The 25655-nt window shown below is 37.3% G+C and overlaps 1 protein-coding gene across 1 annotated transcript in view; it reads right to left on the reverse strand.

Annotated features, from left to right (window-relative positions):
* The window catches only part of LOC117323781 (rab3 GTPase-activating protein non-catalytic subunit-like), a 43155-nt gene that overhangs the window by 6334 nt on the left and 11166 nt on the right, over positions 1–25655 (reverse strand). The window contains exons 17-29 of the mRNA XM_033879217.1: positions 25545–25635; positions 24937–25076; positions 24446–24701; positions 24213–24310; positions 20004–20100; positions 19718–19878; positions 18704–18944; positions 17825–17983; positions 17571–17677; positions 16013–16079; positions 13436–13506; positions 10419–10454; positions 10046–10120 (exon numbers count right to left, since the gene is read on the reverse strand). Of these exons, the coding sequence (XP_033735108.1) occupies positions 10046–10120; positions 10419–10454; positions 13436–13506; positions 16013–16079; positions 17571–17677; positions 17825–17983; positions 18704–18944; positions 19718–19878; positions 20004–20100; positions 24213–24310; positions 24446–24701; positions 24937–25076; positions 25545–25635 (1599 nt within the window). The remainder of the gene's footprint in view (positions 1–10045; positions 10121–10418; positions 10455–13435; positions 13507–16012; positions 16080–17570; positions 17678–17824; positions 17984–18703; positions 18945–19717; positions 19879–20003; positions 20101–24212; positions 24311–24445; positions 24702–24936; positions 25077–25544; positions 25636–25655) is intronic.

The following is a 25655-nucleotide window of genomic DNA, read 5'->3' on the forward strand; positions in this document are numbered from 1 at the left end:
AGTCAGGTATCTGTTAACATCAACTCATCATACCTATGTAGTCTAAGTCAGGTATCTGTTAACATCAGCTCATCATACCTATGTAGTCCAAGTCAGGTATCTGTTAACATCAACTCATCATACCTATGTAGTCTAAGTCAGGTATCTGTTAACATCACCTCATCATATCTATGTAGTCTAAGTCAGGTATCTGTTAACATCAACTCATCATACCTATGTAGTCTAAGGTAGGTATCTGTTAACATCAACTCATCATACCTATGTAGTCTAATTAGTCAGGCATCTGTTAACATCAACTCATCATACCTATGTAGTCTAAGTCAGGTATCTGTTAACATCAACTCATCATACCTATGTAGTCTAAGTCAGGTATCTGTTAACATCACCTCATCATACCTATGTAGTCTAAGTCAGGTATCTGTTAACATCAACTCATCATACCTATGTAGTCTAAGTCAGGTATCTGTTAACATCAACTCATCATACCTATGTAGTCTAAGTCAGGTATCTGTTAACATCAACTCATCATACCTATGTAGTCTAAGGTAGGTATCTGTTAACATCAACTCATCATACCTATGTAGTCTAATTAGTCAGGCATCTGTTAACATCAACTCATCATACCTATGTAGTCTAAGTCAGGTATCTGTTAACATCAACTCATCATACCTATGTAGTCTAAGTCAGGTATCTGTTAACATCAACTCATCATACCTATGTAGTCTAAGTCAGGTATCTGTAAACATCAACTCATCATACCTATGTAGTCTAAGTCAGGTATCTGTTAACATCAACTCATCATACCTATGTAGTTAACATCAACTCATCATACCTATGTAGTCTAAGCCAGGTATCTGTTAACATCAACTCATCATACCTATGTAGTCTAATTAGTCAGGTATCTGTTAACATCAACTCATCATACCTATGTAGTCTAAGTCAGGTATCTGTTAACATCACCTCATCATACCTATGTAGTCTAAGTCAGGTATCTGTTAACATCAACTCATCATACCTATGTAGTCTAAGGTAGGTATCTGTTAACATCAACTCATCATACCTATGTAGTCTAATTAGTCAGGCATCTGTTAACATCAACTCATCATACCTATGTAGTCTAAGTCAGGTATCTGTTAACATCAACTCATCATACCTATGTAGTCTAAGTCAGGTATCTGTTAACATCAACTCGTCATACCTATGTAGTCTAATTAGTCAGGTATCTGTTAACATCACCTCATCATACCTATGTAGTCTAAGTCAGGTATCTTAACATCAACTCATCATACCTATGTAGTCTAATTAGTCAGGTATCTGTTAACATCACCTCATCATATCTATGTAGTCTAAGCCAGGTATCTGTTAACATCACCTCATCATACCTATGTAGTCTAAGTCAGGTATCTGTTAACATCAACTCATCATACCTATGTAGTCTAAGTCAGGTATCTGTTAACATCAACTCATCATACCTATGTAGTCTAAGTCAGGTATCTGTTAACATCACCTCATCATACCTATGTAGTCTAAGTCAGGTATCTGTTAACATCACCTCATCATACCTATGTAGTCTAAGCCAGGTATCTGTTAACATCAACTCATCATACCTATGTAGTCTAAGTCAGGTATCTGTTAACATCACCTCATCATACCTATGTAGTCTAAGTCAGGTATCTGTTAACATCAACTCATCATACCTATGTAGTCTAAGGTAGGTATCTGTTAACATCAACTCATCATACCTATGTAGTCTAATTAGTCAGGCATCTGTTAACATCAACTCATCATACCTATGTAGTCTAAGTCAGGTATCTGTTAACATCAACTCATCATACCTATGTAGTCTAAGTCAGGTATCTGTTAACATCAACTCGTCATACCTATGTAGTCTAATTAGTCAGGTATCTGTTAACATCACCTCATCATACCTATGTAGTCTAAGCCAGGTATCTGTTAACATCACCTCATCATACCTATGTAGTCTAAGCCAGGTATCTGTTAACATCAACTCGTCATACCTATGTAGTCTAATTAGTCAGGTATCTGTTAACATCACCTCATCATATCTATGTAGTCTAAGCCAGGTATCTGTTAACATCACCTCATCATACCTATGTAGTCTAAGTCAGGTATCTGTTAACATCAACTCATCATACCTATGTAGTCTAAGTCAGGTATCTGTTAACATCAACTCATCATACCTATGTAGTCTAAGTCAGGTATCTGTTAACATCACCTCATCATACCTATGTAGTCTAAGTCAGGTATCTGTTAACATCAACTCATCATACCTATGTAGTCTAAGCCAGGTATCTGTTAACATCAACTCATCATACCTATGTAGTCTAAGTCAGGTATCTGTTAACATCACCTCATCATACCTATGTAGTCTAAGTCAGGTATCTGTTAACATCAACTCATCATACCTATGTAGTCTAAGTCAGGTATCTGTTAACATCAGCTCATCATACCTATGTAGTCCAAGTCAGGTATCTGTTAACATCAACTCATCATACCTATGTAGTCTAAGTCAGGTATCTGTTAACATCACCTCATCATATCTATGTAGTCTAAGTCAGGTATCTGTTAACATCAACTCATCATACCTATGTAGTCTAAGGTAGGTATCTGTTAACATCAACTCATCATACCTATGTAGTCTAATTAGTCAGGCATCTGTTAACATCAACTCATCATACCTATGTAGTCTAAGTCAGGTATCTGTTAACATCAACTCATCATACCTATGTAGTCTAAGTCAGGTATCTGTTAACATCACCTCATCATACCTATGTAGTCTAAGTCAGGTATCTGTTAACATCAACTCATCATACCTATGTAGTCTAAGTCAGGTATCTGTTAACATCACCTCATCATACCTATGTAGTCTAAGTCAGGTATCTGTTAACATCAACTCATCATACCTATGTAGTCTAAGGTAGGTATCTGTTAACATCAACTCATCATACCTATGTAGTCTAATTAGTCAGGTATCTGTTAACATCAACTCATCATACCTATGTAGTCTAAGTCAGGTATCTGTTAACATCAACTCATCATACCTATGTAGTCTAAGTCAGGTATCTGTTAACATCAACTCATCATACCTATGTAGTCTAAGTCAGGTATCTGTAAACATCAACTCATCATACCTATGTAGTCTAAGTCAGGTATCTGTTAACATCAACTCATCATACCTATGTAGTTAACATCAACTCATCATACCTATGTAGTCTAAGCCAGGTATCTGTTAACATCAACTCATCATACCTATGTAGTCTAATTAGTCAGGTATCTGTTAACATCACCTCATCATACCTATGTAGTCTAAGCCAGGTATCTGTTAACATCAACTCATCATACCTATGTAGTCTAAGTCAGGTATCTGTTAACATCAACTCATCATACCTATGTAGTCTAAGTCAGGTATCTGTTAACATCACCTCATACCTATGTAGTCTAAGTCAGGTATCTGTTAACATCAACTCATCATACCTATACAAGTTATGTTTTGTCTTATGTATTTCCAGGTAGATGATAAACAAACATTAACAAAAAAAACTTGCATACAGCAATTTAAACTGATCAACATTGAGTTCAATTACAGAATTTCAGAAATGATCAATTGAAATTGTTGGTTTTATGAGGACAACACTAGCTGTTATTAGTGAGAGCTTCTGGCAGTGAGAAGTGTTAAATAGAATGTATTGGATATTATTTTGCAGTCTATTTTGAACAAGAAACCCAATAGGGCTGTATCGCTCACCTGCTTCTAAAGCTTCTAGACTTTGAAGTTGATATAGGTAATCTATGCAGATACTAAGCTGATTACCACTTTGTTCATATATCATAGTAGGCTAGGTAATGCAATTTTGTAGTCCTTCATTCCAGCATACTTTTAGCCAAATATCAGGTCTCTCTTAAGATATCATTGTATGCATTTTTTTTTGTATCTTACATTTAAAAAGAATAGTAATATAATCATGAATGGGGTGAGAGTTGATAGTGGTATATTAATGTAACTTGTATAATGAATATGTAGTTTAAATAAAATGTGATTATCAAGAAATAAAATCATTGTTTAAAGATTTTTACACATTTGACCCCTGTGACCTTCAATGTAGATCAAGGTCATTTATATGAACAAACTTAGGAGACCTTTATCCCAGAATGCTACAGGCGCAAAATTGTTCAGGTCGCTAGGCCGCTTGGTTATTGAAAGAAGTTGTTCAAAGATTTTAGCCTATTTGACTCCTGTGACCTTGAATGTATGTCAACGTCATTCATTTGGACAAACTTGGTAGCCCTTCACCCCAGCACGCCACAGGACCAATATAAGGTTTATATGCCTCGTTGTCATTGTGCCTTGTGGTTATTGAGAAGAAGTTGTTTAAAGAAAAAAGTTGATGCTGGATGGCCGGACGCACTAACAGATGATGGACGCCAAACTTTCAGGCAAGTGAACTAATAAGTGAACTAATAAGTGAACATTTAATTAATTGATTTTAGAATTTGATAATATTAATAGAGTCTTGAGGGCATACAATATGTGTTAGTATGACAGGCAGTAATAAGTAAGTGCAAATTGTCAAGCTAAGCAATTTCATAAAATCTTAAGAAATACAGATCATCACTGTACACTGTGATAAACTCTGACGGTGGTAGGAAAAGGGTCATGTTCAGATGACCTTTCAACCAACCAATCAAAATGAGACTGGCAAAATTTCAACTTGCAAAATTATGAGTCTGTTACCCATCGGCACTCTATAGATTGTCATGAATGTCAACGAAACTTTCACCAGTGCAAAAACTACATTTAATCAATCTATGATATCTAATCTACTTAAGCTTTATTCTAAGAATGTATATAATTAATTCAAAAGTAAAACCAAGTCATTTCTTATTGATTATGTCATAAAATCTAAAAGTAAAATTACCTTACATATAATTTAGGTGGCAGAGATAATCCCTAGCTTCCTGGTGTCAACAAGAAAAGGCCTTCAATTAACTCTCTTACACTAAGTAGACATTTTAATTGTTGCAATTCAGGTCTATCATAAGTGTCACCTATCACTTTATTGTCAGAGCAACTTTGAGTTGAAAGTATTGTCACCTGTCACCTACATCTAAGTGGTTAAAGAATTTTGTACTTTTTCACCATAAATACAGATCACTCATTTTATCTGAGCAGAAACTGAATTAGGTTTGATTTGCAGTCAGTCCCAGTTACTGTCACAGTCTGAGTGTCTGTCTCTGTCTCGCCTTTGTCACCTTTAACTTGGATCATTCCTATATTTCGGAACTTTATACAGAAATTTCATAAATGGAAATTTCATAGTGTGAATTACATCTTAAAATATGGTGACTTGACTTTTTCCTTGACATTTTAATTCTTGTATATGTTGTGTAACTTTGGATTATCTACGTGTATAATATATTCCTGTATAAATAAACATTCACATCACTTACAATGACTTGATACATTTTTCAACTAAATGGTAATTCCCATTTCTGGATTATCGCCAGTAAACTCATTATATAACCAGCTGACTGGGATAACATGAACTATTCACAATCTATCATGCAGCATTCAAACAAACCAATAGAGAGCCTTGGTCACAATTTAAGATGGCCCCTTGATTCATTAATATATGTTTAGAAACCTTAGGTTATTCTAATTTAAAAGAAATTTCTTATAGCATGTGTGACCCGTCATAACCTTGAAAGTATGTTGTTGAAGGTCATTCATTTGAACAAATTTGGTAGTTCTTCCCCTGAGCTAAAGGCCCAATATTTTGCCTCTCATTATTAAATGTTTTTAGCATATTTGACTCCTGTGACCATGAATGTAGGTCAAGGTCATTCATTTGAATAAACCTGGTATCTCTTCACTCAAGCATGCTACATGCCCAATATCAGGTGTCTGTCATGGACCTGTTGGATATTGAGATTTTAGTTGTTTAAAGGGAAAAGCTGAAGCCGGACAGACAGGCCGGTGAGCTAAAAGCGGACAGATTACAGACTCAATTTAATGTTTTCAATACCCTTTTGATTGCCCATTCCTTTTACACACAATTCCAAACAGGCATATAAGAGATGCATTTTGATTGTTTGAAAATATCCTATTGTATGGCAAGCATTGAGGTCAACCGAACATGCATGACCCCTTACTGGCCACAGTCAGACCTTACTAATGTAGTGCAGAATGATGATCTGTATTTTAATCAGATTGCAATGTCCCTTCCAACAAAGAATAAATTCCTCTTTACCATACACATTACCCTCATGATTCACTTTGTTTTCTTCCCTTTATATCTGAATTACCTAAGTAAACACATTCATCCATCCAAAAATTCAGAAAACAATTATATGTATTATGCATCCTTGAGTCTTCATGTTAATCTTATAATTGATCCTTTTTGTAAAATGTGTAACCATGCCAACAACAACATGCAATTAACACACAACCAGACACATACCAGGTAACAACATGGACACAAGTATAGTGTACCCCAAAGTCTGGTGTCGGACACGACTGAAACCATCAAACATTTAACACACAAACAAACACACCACCTACACAAGTATACTGTACCCCAAAGTCTGGTGTTGGACACGACTGAAACCATCAAACATTTAACACACTTCCAGACACATAACACCATGGACACAAGTATACTGTACCCCAAAGTCTGGTGTCGGACATGATGGAAACCATCAAACATTTAACACACTTCCAGACACATAACACCATGGACACAAGTATACTGTACCCAAAAGTCTGGTGTCGGACACGACTGAAACCATCAAACATTTAACACACAACCAAACACATAACACCACCTACACAAGTATACTGTACCCCAAAGTCAGGTGTCGGACACGACTGAAACCATCAAACATTTAACACACAACCAAACACATAACACCATGGACACAAGTATACAGTACCCCAAAGTTTGGTGTCGGACACAACTGAAACCATCAAACATTTAACACACAACCAAACACATAACACCATGGACACAAGTATACTGTACCCCAAAGTCAGGTGTCGGACACGACTGAAACCATCAAACATTTAACACACAACCAAACGCACCACCTACACAAGTATACTGTACCCCAAAGTCTGGTGTCGGACACGACTGAAACCATCAAACATTTAACACACAACCAAACACATAACACCATGGACACAAGTATACTGTACCCCAAAGTCTGTGTCGGACATGACTGAAACCATCAAACATTTAACACACAACCAAACACATAACACTATGGACACAAGTATACTGTACCCCAAAGTCTGGTGTCGGACATGATGGAAACCATCAAACATTTAACACACAACCAAACACATAACACCATGGACACAAGTATACTGTACCCCAAAGTCAGTTGTCGGACACGACTGAAACCATCAAACATTTAACACACAACCAAACACATAACACCATGGACACAATTATACTGTACCCCAAAGTCTGGTGTCAGACACGACTGAAACCATCAAACGTATACTGTACCCCATGTCTGGTGTCAAACACGACTGAAACCATCAAACATTTAACACACAACCAAACATATAACACCATGGACACAATTATACTGTACCCCAAAGTCTGGTGTCAGACACGACCAAACACATAACACCATGGACACAATTATACTGTACCCCAAAGTCTGGTGTCGGACACGACTGAAACCATCAAACATTTCATTGTTGCTTGATACATCAACAGTGACAATAGAAACAATCATTCTGGTAAAATTATTGATGTAACGTAGGCTAGTTTGATGGTGTTTGAGTGCAATGATTGAGTACCTAAAAATTTGAAATATTTAAGTTTGCAACTGGATAAACAAGAGATCCCAAGGATATATTGATGCCCACCATTGATGATGCCCACCATTGAATTATCGGTATTGGATCTAAGTATTGTAATGTAACTGATAGCTTTAAAGATCCATTATGATAGAGAAATAGAAATAACGAACTTCAACTCTTTAGACACAAGATGGCCAGCTTTTGGCCATTTTATTAATTTGACCAATCTAATATTTGATAATGCCCAATTAGGGACCAAGGGGAGCCTACATCGTTATGAAACTTAAGAATCATCCATAGAGTACTTCATTAGAAATAGCAGTAACAAGCTTCAACTGTCAAAATTCAAAATGGTCATTTGTGAGTAGAAAAGTACAAAAAATAAAAGACCAATAAAATGCTTTCTGAGAAATAACGGTAACAAGGATTGTTGATGATGGAAGGACGGACCACAGACGAAGGGCGATTTGAATTTAGCCCAAAATCTGACAAGAACAATTAGCTTTTATGTCCCCAATATAAAACCAATACGATTCCATGTCAAAAGCAAATGTAATATATACCCTTAAGTAGATCTAGAAATACCTTTATTAACACTGTTCACAGTCAACTGTGTAGCTAAACAAACACAGTAGGGGATTCCGTGATGGGGAGAACTTGACTAATGTATTACATAGCAGATACCCTGCAAGCAGTACCGGAGTGGGCTATATGACACTGGGTACACTATTTAATTATAAAACCATTATTTTGACTTGTGCGGGTAATCTAACATAGCGCGCAATACCCATGAAATTATGGTAGATAACTGTACTGAAGCTACCTGGACGGCTCAGGAGTGACTGGGAAATGCATTTCTAACGACAGTTATGTAAGTAAACATATGTATAAGAGAAGGGTAGACTTCGGTAAATCACCACCCTTGTATGATCTGAGCATGACTACAATGTCACCTTCAACAGACAAATGACCAAAGAGGCAACAATGTATAATTAGGTGTATTGTGTAACAAATTGTAAACAGATTAGCAGTAATTTTCATCTACATTATAAACTTAGATAACATTTGTCTTCTACACTATAAACTTAAGATAACATTTGTCTGATGGAGGTGAGTAGTCACCAAAACATCACGTTCCCTAAATCCTTATCGGATTGATATCACCAGTCTGTCTTTCATAATACAGGAGAAGGGGTATAACTCTTATCAAAACAGCTGTAGCAAAAACGAAATTTGAATTGTGTGGCTTCCTAAGGCATCAAACATCATACTGGAGACAAATAAGGGAGATTGATGATTATTTTAATGGATTTTTGCCTAAAATAAAGGTCTACATACAACATGAATATCAATATTTGTACTAAATTTTAAAGCAGTAAATGAATTAGAAAGTTAACACATACCCTGGTTATAAAAGTGTACATGTATATATTTACTACAGATATATGGAAACAAGTTTTACAGGGTCAAAATGCAATTAGTATATTTTTTTGAAAATATCAAAAAAATTTATCATTTTTTTTTAATATATAACACAAAAAGCTTAACAGTTTTGTGCATGTGAAATTAAAGGTTACATGAAGCTAAGCTGAAGAGGACAAATGGTTCTCTTATCAGTTTGGATTTTCCTTAAAACAGGAAAGCTCCTCATTTGAGTATATGGGCTGTAAAATTTGCCATAAAACAACTTGTCTTATGAGTCCCCTTCTGATAGACCATTGTAAATGTAAGTAGCCATGGGAACTAAATGTACATGTTTGTCATGTCATTCTTTACTTGCTATCTTATAACAACCTTTAAAATTAAGATATTGTCTGTCAGGGAGAGAAGTATCGGTGTAAATGACATAAAGGAATACCATTCCATGTCCCACTACAACCAACAGATGCACTACTTTTGTAAATTTGATAAAATCACCATTAAGTATGGAACATGTATACATGCTGTACCTCTACCATCTATGATTGCCATGTAGGAGTCATAATGTTCTAGCTGGACTCCAGTCAAACCTGTCACAAACTTTGGGAATGCTCTATCCAAGTATTACATTCTGAGGAATAGTAACAACAATTATAGGCTGACGAAAGATAAAACAAATCTGACAAACCACACCATCTAACCATTACAGGTCAACATAACGTCACATTGGTTGGTATACCTGAAGAGATATGTCACGAAACAAATGAATAGTGTGATTGTTACTGACAAACTTACCTCCATGATGATATCCAAAAGGTCACAGGCACACCCTATAAAGCCAGCCATGCTTCCCTCACTCAGCCTAACCTCCTGGTAAAGAAACCATACATCAAATCCCCAAGTTCTGTCAATGTTTGATATCTTTATCAGCAGAAAAGGTTTCAAAATTTATAAACAAATCAAGTATAATTAGACAATGGAGTGGTATATACCTTACAAGTAAATTATTTCTTGTTTTATCAAAGTTTAAGATGAGAAAAAAACAGGAGCTGTAATTTTTTTCCTTCTGATGTCATGAAACTTTTCAAACAAACAAAATGTCCACTGATAGTGTGATCTGATATTGAGATTGGAGTCTTATTTTTAATGACATTAAAATGGTTCTTACCTTTCTACATAGCCTGTCTTTTGGTACTTTTCCAACCTACAGTGGATAAAACTTCATTGAAACTAGTTTTGAATAGAAATGTAAACATGATCCTAACATAAAACCAAACTTTTCTATTTATCTTTAGACATCTTTACCTGCTTTCACCTCTTAATCAACTAGACATGTAAACTAAAGGCATACAAGGTATGAAAGAAGAGCAGCAACTCCAGAGTCCAGGTTTGAAAATGATCCTGCCGACATGTTTCAGCCTGCTAGGCAGGCCGTCATCAAGGCACAATTTATTAATGTGACTGTTACATTTTGAAGCTGAATAACAATAAAGGTCATGTGACTAACGATGGACAACATGATGACATCATAATGTTACCATACTGTAGTAAGTAAAGGCATACAAGTTGAAAGTCAAGTGTGTGTCAAGTCAACAAGAGATCCCAGAGGGATCTTGGCGCCCACCATTGAATGATCTTTATAGGTTCTATGTCAGATTGATCTTCTCTCTATTTTTCCCTTCCTTTTACTAATCTGTGCAAATTGAGATATCCCTCCAGTACTTTTCAAACAAGGGAATCCTAGCTATATAAGAAATTTGAGATTTAACGATAATGGCTGTTTGTTTGCCAGGTTGTTTTCAGGACAGACTGGTCCAAAAATGCAATACAAGGGACCAAGGGGAACCTACATATGAAATTTGAGAAAGATCCCTTCAGTACTTTGAGAAATAGAGATAACAAACTTAAATTGTCAAAATCCAAGATGGCGGTCTGTCTGCCATATTGTTTTCCAATTGATCTCAAAATGCAATAAGCATAATAAGGCACCAAGGGGAACCTCCATATGAAATTTGAGAAAGATCCCTTCAGTACTTTCTCAGAAATAGCGATAACAAACTTCAGTTGTCAAAATCCAAGATGGCTGCCTGTCGGCCATGTTGTTTTCAGATTGGTCTCAAAACGCAATATGCATAACTAGGCACCAAGGGAAACTTACATATGAAATTTGAGAAAGATCCCTTAAATACTTTCTCAGAAATAGTGATAATAAACTTCAATTGTCAAATCCAAGATGGCTGCCTGTCGGCCATGTTGTTTTCCGATTGGTCTCAAAATGCAATATGCATAACCAGGCACCGAGGGGAACCTACATATGAAATTTGAGAAAGATCCCTTCAGTACTTTCTGAGAAATAGCGATAACAAACTTCAATTGTCAAAATCCAAGATGGCTGCCTGTCGGCCATTTTTTTCCCTGATTGGTCTCAAAACGCAATATGCATAACTAGGCACCAAGGGGCCCCTTCATATGAAATTTGAGAAAGATTCCTTCAGTACTTTCTCAGAAATAGCGATAACAAACTTCAATTGTCAAAATCCAAGATGGCTGCCTGTCGGCCATGTTATTTTCAGATTGGTCTCAAAATGCAATATGCATAACTAGGCACCAAGGGGAACCTTCATATGAAATTTGAGAAAGATCCCTTCAGTACTTTCTCAGAAATAGCGATAACAAACTTCAATTGTCAAAATCCAAGATGGCTGCCTGTCGGCCATGTTGTTATCCAATTGGTCTCAAAATGCAATATGCATAACTAGGCACCAAGGGGAACCTTCATATGAAATTTGAGAAAGATCCCTTCAGTACTTTCTGAGAAATAGCGATAACAAACTTCAATTGTCAAAATCCAAGATGGCTGCCTGTCGGCGATGTTGTTTTCCGATTGGTCTCAAAACGCAATATGCATAACTAGGCACCAAGGGGCCCCTTCATATGAAATTTGAGAAAGATTCCTTCAGTACTTTCTCAGAAATAGCGATAACAAACTTCAATTGTCAAAATCCAAGATGGCTGCCTGTCGGCCATGTTGTTTTCAGATTGGTCTCAAAATGCAATATGCATAACTAGGCACCAAGGGGAACCTTCATATGAAATTTGAGAAAGATCCCTTCAGTACTTTCTGAGAAATAGCGATAACAAACTTCAATTGTCAAAATCCAAGATGGCTGCCTGTCGGCCATGTTGTTATCCAATTGGTCTCAAAATGCAATATGCATAACTAGGCACCAAGGGGAACCTTCATATGAAATTTGAGAAAGATCCCTTCAGTACTTTCTGAGAAATAGCGATAACAAACTTCAATTGTCAAAATCCAAGATGGCTGCCTGTCGGCGATGTTGTTTTCCGATTGGTCTCAAAACGCAATATGCATAACTAGGCACCAAGGGGAACCTACATATGAAATTTGAGAAAGATCCCTTCAGTACTTTCTGAGAAATAGCGATAACAAACTTCAATTGTCAAAATCCAAGATGGCTGCCTGTCGGCCATGTTGTTTTCCGATTGGTCTCAAAACGCAATATGCATAACTAGGCACCAAGGGGAACCTTCATATGAAATTTGAGAAAGATCCCTTCAGTACTTTCTGAGAAATAGCGATAACAAGAATTGTTTACGGACGGAGGGACGGACGGAGGGACGGACGGAGGGACGGACGGAGGGACGGACGGACGGACGACGGACCACGGACGCAGGGCGATTTGAATAGCCCACCATCTGATGATGGTGGGCTAAAAATGTATCCCACCCATACATTTTATTGCATTTACCCATGTTCCGGATAGTTTGGCAACAAAAATATAACTACAGACAACAAATGAAACAAGAGGCCAAAAGAGCCTGTATCACATATTGACATCTTAAATAAGTAATCAAGGCAAAAAATTCTCATTAACAACAATATCACAAGTCTCCAAGGTTGAGACATTTTAAAAATCCAAGAGCTCTTTCCTCTGTAGACATATCTTATCTGTTGTCAGGATAACAATGAGGTCTTGGCGCTATCTATTTGATTGGCTCCCAACATCAAATCTGACCAATGGCTAGACTGATAAATTTCCTCTGAAGGAGCTACAGCAACCCAAACAATAATATGCTTAAAGCTACAGCAACCCCAATCCAAACCCGAAAAATAAAACTGCTATTGTTTTTCAATTCCTTTATGTAATGTAACACGATAGTTACCTTTTCCATGAGATGAGCAGCAGCAGAAAATGTCTTGGCCAGGAACATGTGCCATAGTAAACTACCAACACCTGTAACATACAGCAGTACTGTATCACCTCTACCTTACTAACACAGGTTTCTGGTGTAAATGTTCGTGGATGTCTCATTTTAGTGCCTGTAGCATTGAACACATTTAATTTAACCTTTATTTTTATATTAACTGTATTAACCTTAAAGATATGTTTAAAGGAAAAGGCTGATGATATTTTACCAGTAAAAGCTTACCACCAACACATACATGTAAGAAAGTTTCAATCTAATTTAAATTAGACTTGTAACTTCTGCTCCTCTATGATACTCTACGATACACTGCAATACAAGATCTAACAATACCCTGTAGGAGGTCATCTCAGCATGACCTTTGAGCTCAGCCGGTCAGCCTGCCGCCTATGAAATTGTCGGTTTGATTTCATTCTTCAGAAGTATAGCTACTTATGTAACTTTCCCGGTCAATAGCAATGGTAAACAATATGGCTTCGCCCACTTGGGCTCACAGAGAACAACTCAACGAATTTATAGTTTTACAAACATGTGCTGCCTGTGTGGTTTTTCCTTCATTGTACATGAGATAGACAGTAAAGGCAACAGCATCATGAAAAATTATCTAGATCGAAAGGGAATAACGTATACGGTAACGATTTTAGAAATCCAGTTGGCAACACAATCCGTCCTGTCAACGACATATTGTATAATCGTTTTCTGTTCTTCTTTCAATGTTTCTGTTCTTCTTTCAGTGTAACGTCCAGAGGATTAGCAACTTTTGTTTTTATTACCGTGGCCATTAAGATAGTCTACCAATAATGCTTGTGAAATTATGTGATTTAATATCAAGTGCTGAATTGAATACTAAGGAATCGCAACCAAAGGCTTACATAAGACTATTTGTCATTAGTTGACTAATTATGTCATTGACCACTTTTCATTGGCTTGAATTTGAAGCTCAAAGGTCATGCTGAGATGACCTTCAATGGGGTATTGTTAGATCTTATATTGCAGTGTATCGTAGAGGAGTGGAAACTACAAGTCAAATTTTAATTAGATTGAGAAAGTTTATAACTACCACACAGCTTATGTCATATAAATCAAACTAGGAAACTCTAAGAAAGATTGTACAAAAGACATACAAACAAAAAATAACATTAAATTATGAGTGTACTGTACATACAAACAAAAGATAACATTAAGTTATGAGTGTACTGTACCTACAAACAAAAGATAACATTAAGTTAAGAGTGTACTGTACATACAAACAAAAGATAACATTAAGTTAAGAGTGTACTGTACATACAAACAAAAGATAACATTAAGTTATGAGTGTGCTGTACATACAAACAAAAGATAACATTAAGTTAAGAGTGTACTGTACATACAAACAAAAGATAACATTAAGTTAAGAGTGTACTGTACATACAAACAAAAGATAACATTAAGTTAAGAGTGTACTGTACATACAAACAAAAGATAACATTAAGTTATGAGTGTGCTGTACATACAAACAAAAGATAACATTAAGTTATGAGTGTGCTGTACATACAAACAAAAGATAACATTAAGTTATGAGTGTACTGTACATACAAACAAAAGATAACATTAAGTTATGAGTGTACTGTACATACAAACAAAAGATAACATTAAGTTATGAGTGTACTGTACATACAAACAAAAGATAACATTAAGTTATGAGTGTACTGTACATACAAACAAAAGATAACATTAAGTTATGAGTGTACTGTACATACAAACAAAAGATAACATTAAGTTATGAGTGTACTGTACATACAAACAAAAGATAACATTAAGTTATGAGTGTACTGTACATACAAACAAAAGATAACATTAAGTTAAGAGTGTACTGTACATACAAACAAAAGATAACATTAAGTTATGAGTGTACTGTACATACAAACAAAAGATAACATTAAGTTAAGAGTGTACTGTACATACAAACAAAAGATAACATTCAGTTATGAGTGTACTGTACATACAAACAAAAGATAACATTAAGTTATGAGTGTACTGTACATACAAACAAAAGATAACATTAAGTTATGAGTGTACTGTACATACAAACAAAAGATAACATTAAGTTATGAGTGTACATACAAACAAAAGATAACATTAAGTTATGAGTGTACTGTACATACAAACAAAAGATAACATTAAGTTATGAGTGTACTGTACATACAAACAAAAGATAACATTAAGTTATGAGTGTACTGTACATACAAACAAAAGATAACATTAAGTTATGAGTGTACTGTACATACAAACAAAAGATAACATTAAGTTATGAGTGTACTGTACATACAAACAAAAAATAACATTAAATTATGAGTGTACTGTACATACAAACAAAAGATAACATTAAGTTATGAGTGTACTGTACATACAAACAAAAGATAACATTAAGTTATGAGTGTACTGTACATACAAACAAAAGATAACATTAAGTTATGAGTGTACTGTAACATGTAAACCTATAATAATTACAGAGTTATCCATCCTTGTCATACAAGATTTGGTGATCAATCTTACCTTGTCTAAGGATGGCATTTTGTATCAAACGTAGAAATTCTAAGGAAGACTCGAGGTTTTTCAGACACTACAAGAAAATAAATAATTATGTAGTTAGGAAATAGTGTGATAAAAACATACAGTAAGGTTATAATTCACTTAGCCAAAATCAAACATGCCATACTTTTTGGAGAATAAGAAGGGAGATTGATGATTATTTTAAGGGAGTTTTGCCTTAAATAAGGGAGATTTGTTTGCGACAGGAATATCAACACTTTTACTCAATTTTAAAGCAATAGATTAATTTGAATGTTGGAGATATTGATTTTATCATATATTACACAAATGTACTACATAAAGTTGTATAGGGTAACAAGGATGGATAGTATTGCAACAGCAACACAGAGTCCCCTGCCTGACCTAGGAGTGTACCTATTTTCGACAGAACTTCAATAGATACATTAAACTAGTCTTCCCAACAGAACAACAGGAAGAATATTTCAGGTTGCGGACAACAAATATTTAAAAAAAACAAAAACAAAAACAAAAATACATAAGTATACCTAGTTGATTAAATGTAGGTGAAATAACACGGAAGTTATGCCCCGGACAAGCTCTAATTTCCCAAAAAAGTGACATTTGACCTCAAATGACTTATGACTTTGGGCTATTTTACTCGCCAGGTGACGAGAAAAGGCCATTTTTACTTGCATTTCGGAATCTTTACTCCAAAAAAAAAAAATGTTGGATGCACAACTACATGTTATACTGATCATGTATACCAAGTTTCATTAAAATTTGAGTAGTACTTTAGGAGGAGTTGTCCGGACAAGCCACAACCAATGAGAAGCCGGCGGCCATTTTGAAAAATGGTTTTCGAAAAATAATGTGGACGGAGGGTAAACCTATATTCCCCCCGTTTTTCAAACGGCAGGGGACTAATATTGCAATTAGTATACATTTTAAAAATCAAAATTATTTTTCGTTTTCTTGATATCACAGCTTTGTGAATATTGCATAAAAGCATTTGAAATGGTTACATGTACAGCTGAAGATTAAGACAAGCTGGTTCATTTATCAACTTGGATTTTCCTTGAAATGTGAAAGCTTCTCTCTGAGGTAACATATTAGTTGTAAAAATTGCCATAAAATTCCTTTCCTGTGGGGTCCCTAATGGTGGACCGTTAAATCTAAAAATATTCCAAGTGTAAGTAGTCTTGAGAGGTGAATGACGATGATTGTGGTGGGAATCTTTATAACCATTGCTACAGTAAATCTTATCACAAAAATTCAAGATTATGTATATTGTCTCTGTCATGGAGAGTTACAGTCAGTGTAAATACCATGAATGACCACTATGACCAATATATGCACTAGTTTTGTCCCAGGAGGCAATAAATGACTTGAAAATAAGAGAGATTTTGTCCCACGCTGGGAGGTATGGCATGTATGCGAACATTTTTACACACATAAACTGTTTTATAGCAGGCACACTTTTAAACTCTTTAATATAAGCCATTGCCCTAAACCATTTTATCAGACATGTTATGTTACTATGGAGTTATGTTTATGTTCCAACCTCCGTATCTTTGTTCCACTGGACAGCATTCTCCCAGCAGCAGTTAGCCAGGAGTACATCCCCCTCCATACTGTGTGGAAGTCTCTGTTTCAGTACTTCCATCTGACCTACAGACAAAAGTCATCTTCTTTAATCATAGTGACAGCTTATAATGATCCATGATGCACTGGTTCAGATTTAGCTCCTATTTTACTTGTTCAAGATTCTTAAACACACGTTTGAAGGTATAGGGTACATATAAAATATGACAATACCTTGAACTCTCTCCAGGAATGACTGGAAGGAAGTTTCAGTGGCTTCCATGGCATCTCCTTGGATTTCTGTGCTTTCCGACATGTGACAGGGAAGGAATAAATCACTGGGGTGGAGGCTGGACTGGGTCACATAGCAACCAACTAACTCAGATACAGCACCTGTAGGGAGGACAGACTGTATTACATAGTAACCAACTAACTCAGATACAGCACCTGTAGGTAGGACAGACTGTATTACATAGTAACCAACCAACTCAGATACAGCACCTGTAGGGAGGACAGACTGTATTACATAGCAACCAACCAACTCAGATACAGCACCTGCAGGTAGGACAGACTGTATTACATAGCAACCAACCAACTCAGATACAGCACCTGTAGGTAGGACAGACTGTATTATATAGCAACCAACCAACTCAGATACAGCACCTGTAGGTAGGACAGACTGTATTATATAGCAACCAACCAACTCAGATACAGCACCTGTAGGTAGGACAGACTGTATTACATAGCAACCAACCAACTCAGATACAGCACCTGTAGGTAGGACAGACTGTATTACATAGTAACCAACCAACTCAGATACAGCACCTGTAGGTAGGACAGACTGTATTACATAGCAACCAACCAACTCAGATACAGCACCTGTAGGTAGGACAGACTGTATTACATAGCAACCAACTCAGATACAGTACCTGTAGGTAGGACAGACTGTATTACACAGTAACCAACTCAGATACAGCACCTGTAGGTAGGACAGACTGTATTACATAGAAACCAACTGCCTATACATACACATGTACCCACATATACACACATCCAATATTCAAGCTGATCACACAAAGGTAAAAATGTTCCTGCATGTATTTTATAACTTACCTCTGCCACCTTCCATCAGTTTCGTAACAGAGACTGCGAGTGATTCTGGTACAGCTTGACCTTTGACCTCTGACGGAGCAATGTGAAGCAGACAGCTAAGACATAAAACATCTTCTAGTTTTTTAACACTAGTGTTCCACTGTTGACAATCCTCTACCTCAGACTGAGATTCTCGGGGAGGCTGATCAGACTGTGACTCAGATGTAGACTGGACTTCACTCTCGGTGTCAGCATCTGGGTCCTTGGTGACAATCAAATCATTAACCAACCAATTAGTCAGTACATCTTATAGCTGATGTGTGAAAGTCTCATTATCATAACAGTCATATACAATGTCATGTATATATACCACGAGTCTGTTATAATTGATTAATGCATAAACCATAATGTAAAATTATTCCTGGAATGCAATGTGAAAAATATATGTATGCATCACCTATATGTAACAAATATCAAAGAGTCAATGCTGTCGGCCAGTATCTGTCCAGTGTCTGACCGAAGACTGACCAATGTCTGAATTATGACAATATACGAACAATGTCTGACCAGTGTCTGACCAATGTCTATCCCATACCTGACCAATGTCTGACCGAAGTCTGACCAATGTCTGAATGATGACAATATACGAACAATGTCTGACCAGTGTCTGACCAATGTCTATCCCATACCTGACCAATGTCTGACCGAAGCCTGATCAATGTCTGAATGATGACAATATACGAACAATGTCTGACCAGTGTCTGACCAATGTCTATCCCATACCTGACCAATGTCTGACCGAAGCCTGACCAATGTCTGAATGATGACAATATACGAACAATGTCTGACCAGTGTCTGACCAATGTCTATCCCATAACTGACCAATGTCTGACTAATATCCAACTGATGTCAGGCTAGTGTCTGATTAATGTTTGACCAATGTCTGACCAGTGTCTGACCAATGTCTATCCCATACCTGACCAATGTCTGACCGAAGTCTGATTAATGTTTGACCAATGTCTGCTCAACACTTACCTTTGACACCAGCGGACTGTCTATGACTTCACTTGCCACCGACCTACAAACAAGTGCCAGGATGTAAGCTGCCTGTACAGCATTGCTATGGTGACATGCCTCTCGAATATTGAGCCACCAGGACGAGACCTCTCCCGGGGGTACAATCAGTGTGCTCTTATCTGAAACACAGACACATCACACACTTTATTTGGGTTATACAGTTAATTAAGTTATTAAGATTATAATAAAGTAATGACAAACAAAATACTACAAATATAACCCAGTAGGTGGAGAGTTGACTCACCTATAATTGATGTTAAACTCTTCACGATGTGGTATAGGTTTAAAGTCATGGCCAGCTTCCTGTTGTCGTCCGACAGCCAGAACATCACTAGTAGCTTCTGTACAACACAAACAGAAGAAATGATGTTTGTTTGTTTTTGTTTAACGTCCTATTAACAGCCAGGGTCATTTAAGGACGTGCCAGGTTTTGGAGGTGGAGGAAAGCCGGAGTACCCGGAGAAAAACCACCGGCCTACGGTCAGTACCTGGCAACTGCCCACGTAGGTTTCGAACTCGCAACCCAGAGGTGGAAGGCTAGTATTAAAGTGTCGGGACACCTTAACCACTCGGCCACCGCGGCCCCAGGAAATGATGTAGAGGGGTGATAGGGGTACAACACAAACAGAGGAGATGATGTAGATGGGTGATAGGGGTACAACAAAAACAGAGGAGATGATGTAGAGTACAACACAAACAGAGGAGATGATGTAGAGTACAACACAAACAGAGGAGATGATGTAGATGGGTGATAGGGGTACAACACAAACAGAGGAGATGATGTAAATGGGTGATAGGGGTACAACACAAACAGAGGAGATGATGTAGAGTACAACATAAACAGAGGAGATGATGTAGATGGGTAATAGGGGTACAACACAAACAGAGGAGATGATGTAGATGGGTGATAGGGGTACAACACAAACAGAGGAGATGATGTAGAGTACAACATAAACAGAGGAGATGATGTAGATGGGTCATAGGGGTACAACACAAACAGAGGAGATGATGTAGATGGGTGATAGGGGTACAACACAAACAGAGGAGATGATGTAGAGTACAACATAAACAGAGGAGATGATGTAGATGGGTGATAGGGGTACAACACAAACAGAGGAGATGATGTAGATGGGTGATAGGAGTACAACACAAACAGAGGAGATGATGTAGATGGGTGATAGGAGTACAACACAAACAGAGGAGATGATGTAGATGGGTGATATATAAGTACAACATAAACAGAGGAGATGATGTAGATGGGTGATAGGAGTACAACACAAACAGAGGAGATGATGTAGATGGTTGATAGGAGTACAACACAAACAGAGGAGATGATGTAGATGGGTGATAGGAGTACAACACAAACAGAGGAGATGATGTAGATGGGTGATAGGGGTACAACACAAACAGAGGAGATGATGTAGAGTACAACACAAACAGAGGAGATGATGTAGATGGGTGATAGGAGTACAACACAAACAAAGGAGATGATGTAGATGGGTGATAGGAGTACAACACAAACAGAGGAGATGATGTAGATGGGTGATAGGAGTACAACACAAACAGAGGAGATGATGTAGATGGGTGATAGGGGTACAACACAAACAGAGGAGATAATGTAGATGGGTGATAGGAGTACAACACAAACAGAGGAGATGATGTAGATGGGTGATATATAAGTACAACATAAACAGAGGAGATGATGTAGATTGGTGATAGGAGTACAACACAAACAGAGGAGATGATGTAGATGGGTGATAGGGGTACAACACAAACAGAGGAGATGATGTAGAGTACAACACAAACAGAGGAGATGATGTAGATGGGTGATAGGAGTACAACACAAACAAAGGAGATGATGTAGATGGGTGATAGGAGTACAACACAAACAGAGGAGATGATGTAGATGGGTGATAGGAGTACAACACAAACAGAGGAGATGATGTAGATGGGTGATAGGGGTACAACACAAACAGAGGAGATGATGTAGATGGGTGATAGGAGTACAACACAAACAGAGGAGATAATGTAGATGGGTGATAGGAGTACAACACAAACAGAGGAGATGATGTAGATGAGTGATAGGAGTACAACACAAACAGAGGAGATGATGTAGAGTACAACACAAACAGAGGAGATGATGTAGAGTACAACATAAACAGAGGAGATGATGTAGAGTACAACACAAACAGAGGAGATGATGTAGATGGGTGATAGGAGTACAACACAAACAAAGGAGATGATGTAGAGTACAACACAAACAGAGGATATGATGTAGATGGGTGATAGGAGTACAACACAAACAGAGGAGATGATGTAGATGGGTGATAGGGGTACAACACAAACAGAGGAGATAATGTAGATGGGTGATAGGAGTACAACACAAACAGAGGAGATGATGTAGATGGGTGATAGGAGTACAACACAAACAGAGGAGATGATGTAGATGGGTGATAGGGGTACAACACAAACAGAGGAGATGATGTAGATGGGTGATAGGAGTACAACACAAACAGAGGAGATAATGTAGATGGGTGATAGGAGTACAACACAAACAGAGGAGATGATGTAGATGGGTGATAGGAGTACAACACAAACAGAGGAGATGATGTAGATGGGTGATAGGAGTACAACACAAACAGAGGAGATGATGTAGATGGGTGATAGGGGTACAACACAAACAGAGGAGATTATGTAGATGGGTGTAGGGGTACAACACAAACAGAGGAGATGATGTAGATGGGTGATAGGAGTACAACACAAACAGAGGAGATGATGTAGAGTACAACATAAACAGAGGAGATGATGTAGATGGGTGATAGGAGTACAACACAAACAGAGGAGATGATGTAGATGGGTGATAGGAGTACAACACAAACAGAGGAGATGATGTAGATGGGTGATAGGGGTACAACACAAACAGAGGAGATGATGTAGATGGGTGATAGGAGTACAACACAAACAGAGGAGATGATGTAGATGGGTGATAGGGGTACAACACAAACAGAGGAGATGATGTAGATGGGTGATAGGGGTACAACACAAACAGAGGAGATGATGTAGATGGGTGATAGGAGTACAACACAAACAGAGGAGATGATGTAGATGGGTGATAGGAGTACAACACAAACAGAGGAGATGATGTAGAGGGGTGATAGGGGTACAACACAAACAGAGGAGATGATGTAAATGGGTGATAGGAGTACAACACAAACAGAGGAGATGATGTAGATGGGTGATAGGAGTACGACACAAACAGAGGAGATGATGTAGATGGGTGATAGGGGTACAACACAAACAGAGGAGATGATGTAGATGGGTGATAGGAGTACAACACAAACAGAGGAGATGATGTAGATGGGTGATAGGGGTACAACACAAACAGAGGAGATGATGTAGAGTACAACATAAACAGAGGAGATGATGTAGATGGGTGATAGGGGTACAACACAAACAGAGGAGATGATGTAGAGTACAACATAAACAGAAGAGATGATGTAGATGGGTGATAGGGGTACAACACAAACAGAGGAGATGATGTAGATGGGTGATAGGAGTACAACACAAACAGAGGAGATGATGTAGATGGGTGATAGGGGTACAACACAAACAGAGGAGATGATGTAGATGGGTGATAGGGGTACAACACAAACAGAGGAGATGATGTAGATGGGTGATAGGAGTACAACACAAACAGAGGAGATGATGTAGATGGGTGATAGGTGATTACAATAAGAAGTTAAGGAGATAAATACTTTCCATGAGAAGTTCAGGAGATGAATATTTACCATGAGAAGTTAAGGAGATGAGTACTTACCATGAGAAGTTAAGGGGATGAATATTTACCATGAGAAGTTAAGGAGATGAATACTTACCATGAGAAGTTAAGGGGATGAATATTTACCATGAGAAGTTATGGAGATGAATATTTACCATGAGAAGTTATGGAGATGAATACTTACCATGAGAAGTTAAGGGGATGAATATTTACCATGAAAAGTTATGGAGATTAATATTTACCATGAGAAGTTAAGGAGATGAATACTCACCATGAGAAGTTAAGGAGATGAGTACTTATGAATACTTACCATTAGAAGAGAAGGAGATGAATATTTACCATGAGAAGTTAAGGAGATGAGTACTAACCATGAGAAGTTAAGGAGATGAGTACTTATGAATATCTACCATGAGAAGTTAAGGAGATGAATATCTACCATGAGAAGTTACGGAGATGAATATTTACCATGAGAAGTTATGGAGATGAATACTTACCATGAGAAGTTATGGAGATGAATATCTACCATGAGAAGTTACGAAGATGAATATCTACCATGAGAACTTAAGGAGATGAATACTTATGAATACTTACCATTAGAAGAGGAGATGAATATTTACCATGAGAAGTTAAGGAGATGAATATCTACCATGAGAACTTAAGGAGATGAATACTTACCATGAGAAGTTGGGGTGATAACTTGCTATCTTGTAGTACAGTGCTTAGTTTACTAGGGCAGGTTGTTTCACGTAATATACTTTGGCAAAAGAAATTGGCTGAAAATGAAAAAGGACCAAAATGAAATTAAGTAAAACATCACACTTCAGAAGAAACATGCATTCTGTAGATCACTCTGACCTATAGGATTTGTTTATATTGTACAGCTTCTCATAACTCTGAGGAGTACTTACCAAGATTTGACCTTTTCTCATCGCTTATTCTTGTTGCTATGGTAACTGATCCATGTTGACTGGAATCTTGGTCATCAGTACAATGTAGATGGCAGTGGAAACAGCTGATAAAGGAAGCTGGACTGAATTTACTTTCTACATCAAACTTAACTCTCCGACCTTCCTTTCCACCACTGCCCTGTACATCACACTGTTCCATCTGGGTAATTATGTGAGCAGCTTCTGACTCGCTCAGGCGAAACGTCTGCATCAGCTCCTGGGTTACAAATGATTCGAATGATTCACACAAAAAGATACAGTTAAAGTGGTCATTACTAATCTGAAAATTCAAGAACACATTCATATCACAGTGAAATTCAGTGGTTAAATTTATAGTACACCTATATAAGACAAGTAAAGACTTTATTTTTACAAATCACTAAACATTTTGGGTTTAATTCAGATTTACTAACAGTGAGAAAAACCAATCCATTAACTCCCAAAATGAATACCTCTGTAATATCTGCCACTGGGGTTGTTCGTTCAGTCGTCTGGTTGATGGTGTTCACCTCATTGTAGATCTTCAGTAGGTTGTCATGGAGATGACAGTATCGGACAAACAGCTTTGTATCAATGTCCCAGGTATCCTCATCTAAACAGTAGTGGTCAGTTCAGGTCATTCAACAAGCAAACTGAGTATTGCTTAAGCAATACGTCCCCTACCAGCTCAAGATAAAAATAGTAACAATAAACCTTGACCTTGCCACAATAATCCTGAAACTAGAACTTGTCCAAGATATTTGGATTAAAATCCCTAATGGAATGAAGCCAGTAGAACACTGACAAACTTTGGCATTGCATACATACGTACATAGTATGTACAAGATGGACAGAGAGGAAATCTATACCCCCTCCCCAAAGTCTTTTCAGACATCATATCTTCTCTTACAATACATACCTGCCTAATTTACCTAATGCTTCTAGTGAAAACCTGTATTAATCAAACTAAACACAACTCGTCCTATTCCTGTAAGAATTTCACTCACTTTGAATATTACAGTAACATTTCTATGATTGGATGTTTTATGAATATATTGGTATCCTGACACTCCATACTCACCCTTACTAGTGACCTGCTCCAAACACATCTTCAATGTTCGCCTCATACAGGATGCTGATAAGTACTTTGCTCCCATCACTCTGTCCATACCCTGTAGAAATCATCGATCAA

This window comes from Pecten maximus, chromosome 3 (genome assembly GCF_902652985.1).
Source record: "Pecten maximus chromosome 3, xPecMax1.1, whole genome shotgun sequence".
Taxonomy (NCBI): Eukaryota; Metazoa; Mollusca; class Bivalvia; order Pectinida; family Pectinidae; genus Pecten; species Pecten maximus.